This window comes from Heterocephalus glaber, unplaced genomic scaffold (assembly GCF_053883595.1).
Source record: "Heterocephalus glaber isolate CG9 unplaced genomic scaffold, H.glaber_assembly_v1.0 deba00000818, whole genome shotgun sequence".
Lineage (NCBI taxonomy): Eukaryota > Metazoa > Chordata > Mammalia > Rodentia > Bathyergidae > Heterocephalus > Heterocephalus glaber.
In genome coordinates, this window is record NW_028258164.1 from 7,805,496 (window position 1) to 7,820,086 (window position 14,591).

The following is a 14,591-nucleotide window of genomic DNA, read 5'->3' on the forward strand; positions in this document are numbered from 1 at the left end:
ACGATGATCTGACTGAAGATAGTTTCTGCTACTATTGGAAGTTTTTATGGCATTATTTTTAACACTTCCAATTTTTCTGGGTCAAATTTTGCAGCCTGAAATATTACTAAGACAACTTCACAGCCTCCTTTGGAACAAAATACACTGATTCAGTTTCAGCCAACATTAGCTTTATTTTTGTTCATTGTTCTATAAAATCCTAAGGTTTTATCTTATTAGTTATTTACTTAAATTTTGTAGCACTGGTGACTAAACCCAGGCCCTTCACACTGAACTACATCCTCAAATCATTTTTATCTTTTGAGACAGGGTCTCCCTGTCTTGCCCAGGCTATTCTCAAACTTGTGATCCTCTTGTCTCAGCCTCCTGAGTAGCAAGGCTGAGATTTTAATTGTTTTTAATTCCCACGAGGAATTCCTTCTAGACATTCCAGTAACGCTTGGCGATAATGCTACCCAGTTCTTCTGCACACGTGGCATTATGTTCCAGATTGTGCGATAAATACCAAACACGTGTAGGGTCAAACTATCCTGCTGCTCTCTGAGCATGGCCAGTTCCTGGAGAGGAAGGGGATGCCTCACACTAACCCAGCTGCCAGGGGCTCACCTGGGCCCTCCAGAGCTCATCCCGTTCATGAGCCACTCGCCAGTGGGTGTCGCCCATCATGGCGATGAGGAGGTTGAGCATGAGCAGTGCGGCGATGATGGCAAAGGCAGCATAGGTGATGCTGTACATGAAGGGCAGATCCACATCGTAGTTGGCTGGCCCATCGATGATGGTGAGGAACAGCTCAAAGGTGCTGAACAGTGCCATGGGGTAATTGTAGAAATGGCCCAGCTCATCAGGGTCCTCTGTCTGGAAGATGATATAGAAGGCTGCTCCACCCAAGGGGGTGAGAGTTACCATGGCAACTGCATCATGACTACCACAGCCAGCACTCTGCTTCCTACTTCTAGCCCACTCCCCTCATCTCCAGCATCACCACCTGAGCTCCACACTTCACAGTTTGAGTTCTTATGTTCCCTTAGAGTCATAGGACCCCAAGCGCCACCTCCCTGATTCCCGTTTTTCCCTCACCCCTGAGGAACATAATATCCTTTCCTCAGACCTTGCACAACCTCCTCTGATCTCTGCCTGGCCTTCTGTTTCCCTTCCTTCTCCAAGTTTAGCCAGAGGCATTCTTCTGTTACCACCTCTCCCTCCATGGCCCCCATGCTGAACAGGTGATTTACCTGAAGCAAAACCCAGGATGACCACAGCCATCAGCCAGCAGAATCGCATAAGGTCACCAAAGATCATCTAGAGGGAAGTGGAGTCAGAGAGAACATCTCATATTTCCTGAGCAATTGCCCCATCCAAAGCTAGCAGATATAACCCTGATAAGTTTAACAGCTCCATGTCCTAGGTCAGGGGTTAGCAAAGTGTGGCCTGCAGGCCAAATCTACTGGTCTGTTTTGGCATAGCCCATGCCCTGAGAATAGTTCTAACATTTAAAAAGATTGTTTTAGAAAAAGAAAAGAAAACCAATATACAACGAAGATTATGTATGGCTCATAAAGCCTGAAATATCCATTCTGAGGCTCTTTCAAGAAGGGTTTGGCAACACTTGGTCTGGGACCTTTCTCTAGGAAGCATGGGGAGAGGCACTGACCTTCTGGATCATGATGGTAAAGGGGCCCAGCATCTGGAATCCTCGGGCAAAATACATGACGTTGCACCAGCCCAGCACCAGGGCAAAAGACATAGGCACTACCTCTCCATCTGCATTGGTGAGCCGCATCACCATGGTCACCAGCACCATGAAGGCATAGGTGACGCTAGGGGGAGCAGGACAAGGTGTGATGACAGGAAGACTGGGGTTCTCCTGAGGACATGACAGCCAGGGTGTAACTGGGACAGTTCCCATACATTCAGAGATTCAGCCGCCGCACACTCAGTACACAGGGTCACGTGCATCCCTGGAAAAGGATCTATGGGATTTAGGTTCTCGGGGCCTCGGATTTCATGGGCTGTCGTGAGTGAGAGGAAGGCGACTCACATAATGACATGGAATGGCCCCCCGAGGATGGTGTGTCCAAAGAAGTGAATGACTCCCAACCTGAAGATGTCTGGAATCTGGAGAGGAGTCAGGGAGACAAAAAGACACCTCCTGACCAGAGCTCAGATCGGTTGCCTGGAGCCATCAGGCTCCCTCCAATCCCATCCTCACCTTACCTCTACCAGCAGGATGATCATAGCCCCAACCACGCTCACCAGCTCCCCCACCAGCCGGAGGTTATCCTCAGGAGTCACATAGGCCTCCTGCGTGGGAATTGGGTGGTCAAAGCACACAGGGCTTCTATGCACTCGCCCTTCCTGCCCCAGTGCCTAGAGCCAATAGTTTTGTCAGATTCTTTCTAACCTACCAGGTCCCACTAACTAGGTCTCATCTGTCTCAAAGTCTGCTCCTAGACGTAATGTGTGCGTTCCTGTGTGCGTGCACCATGCCCATGCATGGGAGAGCTGAGTGACGGGGAAAGTTCGGGATAAGGACAGGAAAGTGGGACCAGACTGAGAAAAGGCACGAGGCAGTGTCCTGATCTGCCCGTCTGCGACTGGTAGGGTGTTACCTGAAGGAGCTTCTGCTGAAGGAGTGTGTTGTCCCGGGGGCTGGTGTGGTTCGTGGTCCTGGGCTTGAGGGGGCGGTAGACACAGCACACGGTGAAGCAGATGATGTAGAGCAAGTAGACTGCACCCAGCATGCAGAAGTAGGGCCGCCCATACCTCTTCCACTTGAGGCTCACCAGCTCCTTCACTGGGGTCTGATCCAGGATCTGGCGAGCCTGCAGCAAAAAGAATAGGTCAGGCAGCCCCTGGACACCGGCACCTTGGCCAGAAGCTCTGCTGTGAAGATCTCATACTTCCCGCTTCTTGGTGGTGACGATGAGTTCCAGCAGGGATTGCTCATCCCCTGCAGAGTCGATCTCTGTGAGGTCATAGAGGGTGGAGGTCAGAGGCCCGTATGTCCACTGAATGCGCTTTCGCTGCTGCATCAGGTGGTGGAACATCTGAGGGAGGTGGATATAGATGGTCAGGTGTCAAAGGCAGAGAGCATCCCTCAGAGGATGGAAGGAGCCTATGTTCAGGGAACAATAGCACTGGAGAGGCTGGTGGCCATCAGTTAATGACCACAGCCTTTGGAGGGCAGAACTCATGTTTACTCTGACAGCTAGGTTCATCTTGCTCTCCCATGACTCCCTGCAGAGCTCAGAAAGGGAGATGAATGGGGTTAAAGGGATGCTACTGTGACGAGGGCAGGTGGTCCTGGGCATTGCAGACAATCCCAGCAGTGACGTAGGCTGTATAAGCCCCCAACACTCAGGCCAGAGCAAATGGACAGGAAAGGGAATCGGGTGAGGCAACAGAGAGATTGAGAGAGACATCCCAGGCTGATCTCAGAGTGGGGTCTAAGGTCATGTGTACTCCCTGCCAGGGCCAGCAGGGTAGGCTGAGAATCCTTAGGGAGATGCGTCAGGGCTGGGGAGCCCCTCACCACAGTGTTGCCCTCCACTCCAGCCAGCTTGAAGGGGGTCAGGCCCTGGTGGTTGGGCATAAGCTCTAGGCATTGCAGGTGGTCCCTTCTGTCATAGGACAGCAGCAGGTTGTACATCTGGCAGGCGAAGGTTTTGTTGGGCTGCAGGATGAGGATGTGCAGCACGGTGTTTCCTGGGGAGAGCAGGCTCTCATGTGGCCACAGGCCTGCTTTCCCTGATGGCCCCACTCCCATCTTGCATGGCCTGTCCCCCTCCTCCCAGCACAGGCCCTGCAACATCCCAGTATCCATCCCCATCCAGTTCCTACCCAGTGAGTCCTGGGCCCGGATGTCAGCGCCGTGCTCTATGAGCAGCCGCACGATCTCCTCACTGCCCACGCAGGCTGCAAAGGACAGAGGGTGCTCCCCTGGGGACACAGTGGGATCAGTGGCAGGAGACAGCGGGGTCCCAGGATGAGAGGGGCAGTGTCCCCAGGTGAGTGCCTCCTCCTCCCTCCACCCAGGCTGGGTGTTGGAGACCCTTGTCCAGCAGAAGCAGAGGAAAGGACAGTGCCGAGCTCGTGGTGGCACTCAGTCTCTGGCTTTCAGTCCTGCAAGGGCTGCTCCATTCTGACAGACAGCCCAACCTACCCTACCCTTTGCCCCACCTGCTCTTCTCTTTCCTTTTCTCCCAGCCTGGCCCAATGCCTACCATAGTAGATCAGGCTGTTGGAACTGCGTTGGAAGGCGACGCCTGTAGCCCTGGCAGAGACACTGGCCCCGTGGATGAGCAGGGCATGCACCAGGTTCATGTTCTGGTTCATGACAGCGATGTGCAGGGCAGTCTGACCTGGACAGAGAGAGCTGTCAGTCCTTGGTTTGTCCCCGGGACCCTGCAGGGATCCCTCCCATTTATACCCGTGCTCTTCTTCCCTTGGGTGTCTTGCAGTGGAGGACAGGAGCCTATGAGTATTCAGGGTTCCTGGGGATCCGACTCCCTGCTCCCATCCCTCTAGTCCTCCTGCAGTTCAGACAACAGGTGCTCTAGTGATGTGCACTCAGGATTGACAAGGAGCTAGGGAGACTGCTGGAGAAGGGCATGAAAGGGTAGGGATTCTCCGATGTCCTCTCTGGTTTTTCCAAATTATCCGCTCTTGAGACTGCTGATAACACACAGCAAACTAGTCTTCTCTCCGTTCTAGGATTCTGGACCCTCACCTTCATACAGCTCGGATGTCATGGGTTCAAAGACCAGCTCTGGGGCTGCCTCCATCAGCACCATGGCCACCTCCAAGTTGTCATAAAGGGCCGCTATGTGCAGCGCTGTCTCCCCCATGGCTCCTGGTATCACAGAGAGAAGTCCTATGCTTACTCTGGGCCAAGGGAAGGGGGCAGTGCTGACCCATGGGAGGACCCGGCTGAGGCTGACCCGGAGATGGGCCTGAGGCTCTGTTCCTTACCTCTCTGGTGCACATCACAGGCCTCATACTTGAGCAGCTTGCTCAAAGCCTGGACGTCATTTTCTTTGGCAGCTAGAAGGAGAGGAGACTCCCAGATCCTACCAGGAAATGCAAGAGAGAGGTGTGACAGTGAGCATGCCCAGCTGTGGAGCAGAGTGAGGACTTAGGCTCCGAGACAGGTGCCCCCAAGTCCCTGAGCAGGGCAGGGAGGGTGGGACAGCACCAAAGCACTGAGCTCAGCTCTTCCTGACTAGTCAGTTAGCTCCAACCAACTTTCTGTCCACTCTCTTGAGTTCTAACTGGATTGCTGTCTGCCTGAGCACTGGGACCGAATGTGCTATGCAGTACATGTGCTGCCTGCGCACATCAGGTGAGGAAGAAAGATTCTACTTAAGCATGTGTTCACCTCCTGACCTGTTTACCCTCAGCAAGTGTCCTGAGATCGGCCTCCAGGATAACCCTTGTTTTGCAAAGACTAGGAGTGTAAGGAGTTCCTCCAGCATACTTGTGGAGGAAGTCAACATGCAGCAGCCAGCAGGCTCCCTCCTGTTGTTCTGCCTACTGAAGCTTTTAGCCTGAGTTCTTTGATTCTAGCACTTTCCTCCTCCCCAGGACTACAGCATCTTTAAGGTTCAACCCAAAAGCAACTGGCAAAAGCCTTGCTGCAGCAGGCTGTATTTTCTTGTTCTCTCTCTCTCCCCCCCGCCTCCTCTTCCTTCTGTCCCTGGTTATCCTTCTCTCTTTTCTGGCTTCTCACATCTTAGTTCCTACAGTCTTCCATCAGGATCTGCTGAACATTTATAAGAAATGTCAACTCTCAGGCTCACCATTATACCTGGAAAATCAGACTGCAGTTTAAGGAAAACCTCAGCTGATCCTTTTGCATATTAAAGTCAGAGAGGCATAAATCAAGTCAGTAGCTGGAGTGTGGTCACTGCATGGGAAACATTTGCAGTGATAAATCTGAAGCAAGCTCAGGGATTTTCACTTTCTTTTTTTTTTTGTATATCCTTTTATTGGTACATTTTAGATGTACAATATAATGACATTCATCATTGGAGATATGCACCTTAACATACTCTCTCGCTTCTTATTTTTTCCCCCGATAGCAACCAAAAAACTGAAATACCTAGGGATTTCCATTTTCAACAGCACACATGCACACGTTACAGCTCAGAAAGCAATGTTCTCCATCACTCTCAGACCTGCTGTCTATAGGGCTGAAATGACACTTTATCTCCACGATTGGCACCTATGAAGATATAAACTGCAATAATAATAGATACAGAGAAACTAGAGAATCCAGTTTGCCAGATTCATTCATTGAATTTCATCAGGATCTGAATGAATCATTCTTCCTTTTTCTCTAGCTTACAAAATTTAAATTTGTAGGTTCTGTTTCTTTTTCCTGGTGCCTCATCTTTTCCTATTAACTGCTTTTCACTTGTTTCAGGCAAAATCATCTTCTCTAACTCCCCAGACAAACTCTCTAGTCTTATTCCAGCAATGGACTACAAATCTCTTATAAAGTCAGAACTTGGCCTAACTAAGACACATCCATTTTTTTGTTTGTTTGGTCCATTTTCCCTGTTGGCCTGGAGCTATGTGGTCTTTCTGTGAGCACGAATGTAATAACCCTATTTATCCACTGATGGCCAATTATGTGATATACAAAATGACATCTACAGGAGCTGAAGTGCTGACAGTGGCAAGAAATCTAGTGCGAGGCTGGGGGTAGAATGGAAATGTGGCTCATATTTCCCTCTAACCACAGCCCCCACTTGCCCCAGCAGGTCCCTGGGGTCACTGCCACTCCCTGTGTACTCAATAGCTAAACTTTTGTCTCCATTCATTCTCTTCCGTTTTGTCCCTACTAATACTCATGAATTCATGTGTTCATTCTCCAGCCCAACATTAGCAAAATATCCTCCTAGACACTCTCCCTGCACCCTATCTCCACCTAATCCACGCTCTTTGGTACTGCCACAACAATTTTTACAATGGCAAATGCAGTCACAGCTCCCAAAAGTCCAATGGCTCCTTCAGTGCTCAAGTGTCAGGAACATAGAGGTCCTTCAAGGTCTTTGTGCAACTCTTTTCCCACCCTCTGCTGCTCCCACTCACTCCTTACACTCAGCATTTTGGTCTCACCACAGGTCTCAGCACCGTGGAGCGCACAGTTCTCCCTGTGCCTGCGCCCACAAGGCTCCTTCTCCCTAAATCAACTCCCCCAGCCAGCAATTGTTCATTGTCTGCTCTGCCCTCCCATGCAGGGGAGAATGTCTAGTGTGCAGTGGCTACTCACTAGTCCTAGCTGTGGAATGGATGAATCAGTAGCAGTGCCAAAAAGTGGTTTGGCTTTACTGCCCCTCCTTATTACCTCCATCAGCCACCCCTAAGCCAGCCTTAAGCAAACATATAATCTAAGTGAAAGACAGTATGCTTGGTATGCAAGCCCAGAAGCAAAACAAGTTTTCTGCACCACCTTAACTCCAACCGTTTGGCCAAACCCCTCCTCTACAGATATTTTAGAGCCAACACTTCCCTTCCTCACCCTTATACATGCACACACATCGTCCCCAGGATGTTTTCCACCCTCCTTTGACCTTACTTTTATTCCAGTGTCTTGCACTATGTGTTGTAATCAGTATCTGTCTGTCTGTCTGTCTGTCTGTCTCTCTCTCTGCACTAAGGGTCCAGAGATTTCCCCTTAGGTTCCTACACATCTCTGAAGCTTGCAAATGTCCTCCACATGCCTCTGTGAGTTCCTTCACTCACCTCTACTGCTATCCCAGTGACCCTCGGAAGACCTAGGGTTGCTAGATTTGCCAAGTCAAAGTACAAGTTGCTGAATTAAATTCCAATCTAGTACACACTATTTTAAAAATATGTAAGTATGCCCTGTACAATATTTGGATCATGCTTGCTTATTCCAACAAGTTATTCTTTGTTTGTCTTGTCTGTAGTTCAAACTGAAATAGGTGTGTTGTATTTTCCCTGGAAATCTAGTAGACCCCATTCTAGATGAAGAAAGAGCTTATAAGCCAACCCAGCAAGGTTCCTAGAGAAATGGCCTCCTCTGGTTGCAAAGCCCAGAATCCAGCAAAGAGGGCTGCCAGTGTGGGATGGAGTCCCATGGTTTGTATCAGGAAACCATTACTTGCAATAACATCAGAGGGCCGCAAGGGGACAGAGGAGAAATCTCTCACTGAAGTTCCTGGCAGTGAGAAGACAGACCCCAAACACCAATCCCTGGGCTTTGGAGTGGAGAGACAAAGAGCACCAGAGTCCTGCAGATTCTCCAGTGCAGCTCACCACAGGAAGTTAGATCACAACTGTGGTATGGGTGGAGCCACTGGCTTCTAGAGTGTAGAGGAAAGAACAGCACAAAATATCTTTCCCAGGACAGTTTCCCATCACAGAGAATTATCCTGCCCAAAATGTCAAAGATGCCAAGGTGTAGAAATTCTAAATTAGAGGTGCAATTATTCCTAACCCATTACATAAATATTTTTCACATGAAGAAGAATTAGAAATTCTCTCTACCTCCGAAAAGTTTTTAACATTATTACATATGCAACTAAGAATTAAACAAAAAGTTGAAGCCATTTTAGTTCCCATTGATTAAGTAGCACAAGGACATTGTAGAGCAAATCTGAGATTATAACAATATGAATGGTATTTCCAGGCCTAGAATAATTCGTTCTTCTGGGTAATTATAATTTGAACAGTGTAGTTCAGTATTGGGCTGGTGGAAACTGAACTGTGGGGTTTCTGGCACAAATCTAGTACATGTTTTGTTGAATAAAGAAATCACTGATTACTCACTCAGGGCTGCCTCCAGGCAACCAAGAGAGAGTCTTTTCTATCCTCCTCCCAGTCCCCTGCCTGAATCCCGCCACCATTTGTTCCTTGTTCTCATGCGCAATGCACCTGTATTGGCCATAGACAGGAGTCAAATTTTGTTCTAGGCACTGGACCATAAGAGAGGAGGCAGAGTCTTGAGAAAAGTTTGAATGCAAAGTTTAGGGCTACAAAATCCCCAGAAATCAGATCTACACTGTTCATCTGTTCACCTAACAGAAGGAGACAGAAGCCCGGAGCTCTGAAGTGGTTCATCTAGGGAAGTCAGAGGCAGAGTTGGAATGAGGGGCCCATTAGCTATCTCTCTGTCCCCGTTCTCCATGCTAATCAGAGTTGGAAGAGAGCACAGAGGGGGACCGTGTGGGCACACATGGGTGCCATCGGTGTCTCTGCAAGCACTGTCTCAGCACACGGTGGCCCCTGGGTGAGATTGGGAGCGGTCACACGGGCATGGCCTGGTAAATTCAGCTCTGTTAGGAGGAAGTTGATGGCCGCTCCAGCTCCTGGCATTATTCTAGTTGCCTTTTTACTGCTATTTTTTAACCGCAATAATCCCATTAGTCAGATGTGCTTTCAGCACACCCCAGTCACCATTCAGTTTTGCTTTCTACAGGCTTCTTACACAAGCTGTGTAATTCTACTTTTCAGAAAAGGAAACTGAGGTGACATGGCAAACTGTTGCCAGAAGATCACACAGGGTTAAAAGGCAGACACTTTGGCCAAGAGCATAGCCCCAGGCTCTTACCACTTAATTATGTGGTTCTTCTAGTTTTATGACTCCTCCTGGTTTTTCTTAGGAGGTTGGGGGCAAGTCTGGAGCAGTGACCACAGGTGAAGGTAAAATCAGTCATGTGAGGGGAGGTGGCATCCACCAGGCACCTGTAGCCTACCTCCCCTCCAGTCTGGGCTCCTGGCATTGGGATGAGGAAGCCAGAACCAGAGAAAGTAGCTAGTTAGAGGGCTGGAGCGGGGCCATCTTCTAAACTGCGAGAACTCCTTAATACATGTAAGTACAGACATGTATGTGCGTATGTGTTTACCCAAGCAAGCAGGACTTCAGAGTACACAGGAGAATCCCAAAGCTTAGTTTTCCCAGACCCTTCTACCACATGTATTCACATAGCTACTTACATAACAGAAACGCAAAGTGTAAATAAATTACAGAGTACAATGAAAGAGTGATGATAAGAAAGCAGACTTTTTTGAGATGAGGGAAAGGGATCTAGGGAATATTGGGAGGATAAAGGATTTAAAATTGATTAAGATATGAAATAGATGTATATTTCCCAAAACAAATATAACCATTATTCACTGCAAACATACACTTAAAAAAAAAGAAAAACCATAAGAAATCCTTTGGCATGTACAACTTTCCTCCTGGGGAGAGACAGTACCAGCATAGATGGGGCAGCCAGTCGGGCTGGGAAAGCTCTGTGAAGCTCCGGTGCACCCATCCCAGCTGAAATCAGATACTGCTCCCTTCACACTTGTTTGTACCCTCTGTGAACCTCATGACCCTTCTTGTGAGTCTGAGGGGGTGCCCTGTTCTCAGAGATGAGGACACAAAACCTCCAGATTTCCCCTATAAATAGATGTATGTCCTCAGGGCCTCATGGAAGCCCCAAAAGCCAGGATTTCCAGCTCACTAGAAGAAAGGACTTCTTCTAGAAGAAAGGACTTCTTCTAGAAGAACTAAATAGGGAAATCCATTAGATACCTTGGAGTGGAGATCACATACAGGGTGCTCTCAAGTTCAGGTAGGTCCTCCTCTGCTCCTCCCAGGGACTCTCACCCTGCCCCAGACCTATCAAAGCAGGGAAGGCTTTCCAAGAGATTAGAGAGCTCCCCAGTGGCTTGGAGACATTTGGTGACAGTTTCCGGTAGGGGATAGAAGGGCTGCTTGTTGTGGAAAGCTATTTGAGCTCCTGTGCTGGGCCTAGGGCCAGGTCCTGGAGCCCTGAGCGAACAGTGCAGTTCGATTAGCTGCTTTCCCCACCCACCTGGAGTCACTGAGTTCAGCCTGGGTCGGGGGAGGCTCTAAGACCCAAACCTTTAACCCAGGACCTTTGTGCTCAAATCTGGGCAGTCCCCAGTGATGCCTGGAAGTCACCATCCCTCTCAGCGCTCCCAGCTGTAATGGTGTCCATGTGCACTTCAGTGGCTGAACTCACCTGTACTCTGCCCACATGCCAGTGTCTCTCAGGCCTTGGAGAGAGCTGGAAAGGTCAGGACCCAGGGGGAGGGCAGCTCCAGAGCGATCCACCCGGAGGGCAGAGCGCAGGCTGACATGCACGGGCACAACTCCTTCTAGCTGGATCTTCCTGCTCAGGCAGGACCAGCCAGGTCCTCAGTCAGCTGAGGGGCCCTCCCAGTTGGGCTGGTGGTGGTGGACAAGATGCCAGTGTGGGCCCATGCCAGTGCTCAAAGGAATGACAAGGACACAGCCTTGTGTGGGGCATAGGAGCTGAGGGATGCTAATTTCTGCACTTGCGGCGGGGTTGCTGGACCTGGGCACTATGGATATGGAACAAACACTTCTTTTCTACTGGGTCTAGCATTGGCATCCTCAGGTGCTTAGCAACATCCTTGTTTGACTTGCTAGTGATAGTAGCTTCTCTTTCCCCTCACCTTAGACAATGAAGACCATCTCTAGTTATTATCCAATGTCCCAAGTGGAAAAATTGTCCTCTATTGAGAATCACTGAATTGGGTCAGAAAAACTGGACACGCATTTTTGTTTTGGCTTTTTCTGTCTGTTCTGTATTCTTTTGTGTTGTCCTCATTTTTCATCTCTCCCTGCCTCTCTCCGTGAGCAATGCTGCTTTTGCTGCCTCGCATTACCAGTATTAGTGCTATGCCTTCAGGTTCTGTGTGTTGTGTGTGTTATTATATGTGAACTGTGCAGGTGCTGAAGGAGTGAGGTTTATGTGGGGCATAGGTTTAATGTGTGCTGTGTAGTGTTTGTGATATGTAATATGTGTCATGCGTTTTGCACATGTGATACAGGAAAGTAAGTGTGCTGTGTGTTTTATGCATGTGCATGTTGTATGTCTTATTATGAGGTGTATGCATGTGTGTATCCTCTCCATGTTGTGGCGTGGTGTATGCAGTTATGTTGTTTAGATAGTGTGTGCATTGTATGTGGTGTGTGTTCTGTGGTGTGATTTGTGTATTCATGTGTGGTTTATGTGGTATGTGCATATATGTTGTGTGACATGCATACTTGTGATCTATGTTTACCTTGTAAGAGACTATGTGAATTTATGTGGGGTAGGGTGGTATGGACATTGTCTGTGATGTCGCGTGCTGTGTGCTTGTGTGTGTACATCACTGATGCACATATATGATGTGTGGTGCATGTATGTTTGTGTATGTGTGTGGCCCATGGGTTTGTACATGTTGCATGCATTGTGCTGTGTCATGCATGTGGTGCATCATGGATGCATAGATGTGTGTGTTGCGTATGACCTGTGTGTGCTTACACCTGTGCCTAGGACTCGGAGTGGACCCTGGAGCCCTGGATTTCTTGCTTCCTCTTTCCCTCACTCTGTCTCTTCCTCTCCCTGTGTTTGGAGCCTGCCCTCTGTCCCTCACCCTTGTGGCTCTCCTAGTCTTGTCCCCTCTGCTCTGTGATAAGGAGCTGGTTGCCAGGAGGCCAAGGGGTCACAAGGATGGAAGTGATTAGGGCAGAGGCCGTGCTCACTCAGCATGGAGTTTGTCCCAGTCACTGGGTCCAGGAGCCTGGGTGCCAGCTCATACAGCCTGAGGAAGAGCCGAAGGTCAGCAGGGGAGCCGAACACCAGGGCACTGCGCCCCGGGGCCTGGGAGCTGGGCTGGCTCCCGTGTGCCCTGCAAATCTCTGTTTGGAAGCCACTTTGTGCTGAGCCCTCAAGGTCCTTTTCCACTCAAACATTCTGTGCTTTCAAAGAATTGGGAGTCGCATGGGGCTTCGTGTGTATGTAAATGTCCCTTCAACTTGCCCAGGAGAGGAGGCCTAACTTGTTGCTGAGCCATCATGCATTCGTCCCTCAAATGGAGCATTGGTCCCTACTCATCCCAGGAGCAGCTGCCACTCCTCCCTGTGCCCCAAGCCCTCATTCCCTCTCTGTCCAGGCTGCTCTAAGCCTCACAGCACCAGGACTCTGTGGAGCTGAGACCCTATGTGCCTCTGGGGAAAGGCCCACAGGAAGACAGAGGGAAGGCCGAGTTGAGGATGCTCAGGGGTGTGGGAGGGGCAGAGGACATGACAAAGCCACATGGAACGAGTTGCACCTTAGGCACAAGCACACTGTTCAACTTGGGTGGATGCATGGTGTGTTTCAAGCCAAAGTGAAACAGTAAGCTGCAGCTGGGGTTTTACAAGGACTGCACACATGTGTGTGGGCTTTCGGGCTTGGAGTTTGTAAATTTCAAAATCCCCAGGCAGTTAGTCCTCCTGAGTCTGACTTCAGTGTGGGATGAGCCGTATAGGTGCATATGGCCTTGTGTCTGGGGAGCATCCCGCCTCCTCTTGGCCATTTCCACACACACATCCTGCTTCCACCCCTTTCCCTGCCCACCCCGCTATGCTTGGAACACTGGGCCTGCCCAGAAAGCACTCAGGAACATGGTGGCACCATCCTCACCCTGTCAATGAATCTGAGCACCTTGTGCCAAAGTCCCTCACCCAGAAGATGCCAGGGGAGGGGCTGAGGTCTGGTCTGGGAGCAAGGGGGCCAGGCCTCATGGGTTTACGACAGGGACTCACAAATTTAGGGAAAGCCTGTGAGTGCCAGGAACACCACCAACTCAGACCTGACCCACCCAGTCCAAGGCTAGACACAGGGCTTACGCCCCAGCAGGGCCCCTTGGAGATATGGAGTGTGGAGGAGGATGCCAAAGTCCAGAGCCTGCCCCTGAGGCAGCCTCTGGTCCTGATGGCCTTGTTTTCCCCAGGCCTCTTTTGCTGACTCCTTCTTTGTCTCTCTTCCTCACCGAACACTGAGGTCTGCACCCCGTCCTCTGATGCCCTTGTGGAGGCCCCATCTCTACTCTTGTCTGCACCAATGGCGACTGGCAGGACAGGCTGCAGAAATGCCCACCACCCACCAGACAGCTGTACAAGGGCACCAACGTGCTAGGGTGGGTTGGCTTCCTGAGAGAGGAAAACAGGTAGAACAATTGATTTGTAGTGGGGACAGCTATATTCCAACCCCGGGGCCGGGGGCAGAGGTCACTTGTTTGACCCTGAACAAGTCCTGATTACTTGATTTGCTGACCTGCAAAAGCAGGCTGCTTGTCTCAGGTCCCCCTGTTCCTCTCTCCTTTCTCTGTTCTCCCAGGGAGTCCCCTCCTCTTTGGGATGAAGGAAGGAAGGGACTCGAAGCAGCCGCCTGCCACTTGAGTGCCTGTCCTTCTCAGGGTAGGTCTGGCTGTCTTTGGGTCTGAACGACACACGAAGGTGCTGCATCGGGCAAAGAGGAGAAAGAAAAAGCAGTAGGCAGATCCTGGGCACAGAGGTCATCCTCTAAAGCTGAGTGGAGCCGAGAGAGGGTGGAGCTCCTCAACCATGGTCAATTCCAGGGCCCTGGCAAGGCCCGGATAGCACAGGCCATGAGGTGTGTGGCCCCTCGGACTAGGTCAGGGGAGGCTGGCTCTGCACTGCAGGCAGTGTCCCCAGACTCTAGGCTCCACACAACCAAATGTTTCTAAGCTGCAAAAACAAGTGGCCTGCAGCCATGGGGATACGAATGGAACATGGGGCTGTGGAGCTGTAA

General features: G+C 50.2%; 1 protein-coding gene across 1 annotated transcript in view; it reads right to left on the reverse strand.

Moving 5' to 3' along the window:
• Positions 1 to 283: 283 nt before the first annotated feature.
• The window catches only part of LOC147828954 (transient receptor potential cation channel subfamily V member 6-like), a 37,370-nt gene continuing 23,062 nt past the window's right edge, over positions 284 to 14,591 (reverse strand). The window contains exons 3-14 of the mRNA XM_087207728.1: positions 4,972 to 5,069; positions 4,730 to 4,852; positions 4,224 to 4,361; positions 3,841 to 3,939; positions 3,533 to 3,705; positions 2,901 to 3,047; positions 2,610 to 2,822; positions 2,215 to 2,301; positions 2,039 to 2,115; positions 1,652 to 1,817; positions 1,233 to 1,299; positions 284 to 875 (exon numbers count right to left, since the gene is read on the reverse strand). Of these exons, the coding sequence (XP_087063854.1) occupies positions 583 to 875; positions 1,233 to 1,299; positions 1,652 to 1,817; positions 2,039 to 2,115; positions 2,215 to 2,301; positions 2,610 to 2,822; positions 2,901 to 3,047; positions 3,533 to 3,705; positions 3,841 to 3,939; positions 4,224 to 4,361; positions 4,730 to 4,852; positions 4,972 to 5,069 (1,681 nt within the window). The 3' untranslated portion in view covers positions 284 to 582. The remainder of the gene's footprint in view (positions 876 to 1,232; positions 1,300 to 1,651; positions 1,818 to 2,038; positions 2,116 to 2,214; positions 2,302 to 2,609; positions 2,823 to 2,900; positions 3,048 to 3,532; positions 3,706 to 3,840; positions 3,940 to 4,223; positions 4,362 to 4,729; positions 4,853 to 4,971; positions 5,070 to 14,591) is intronic.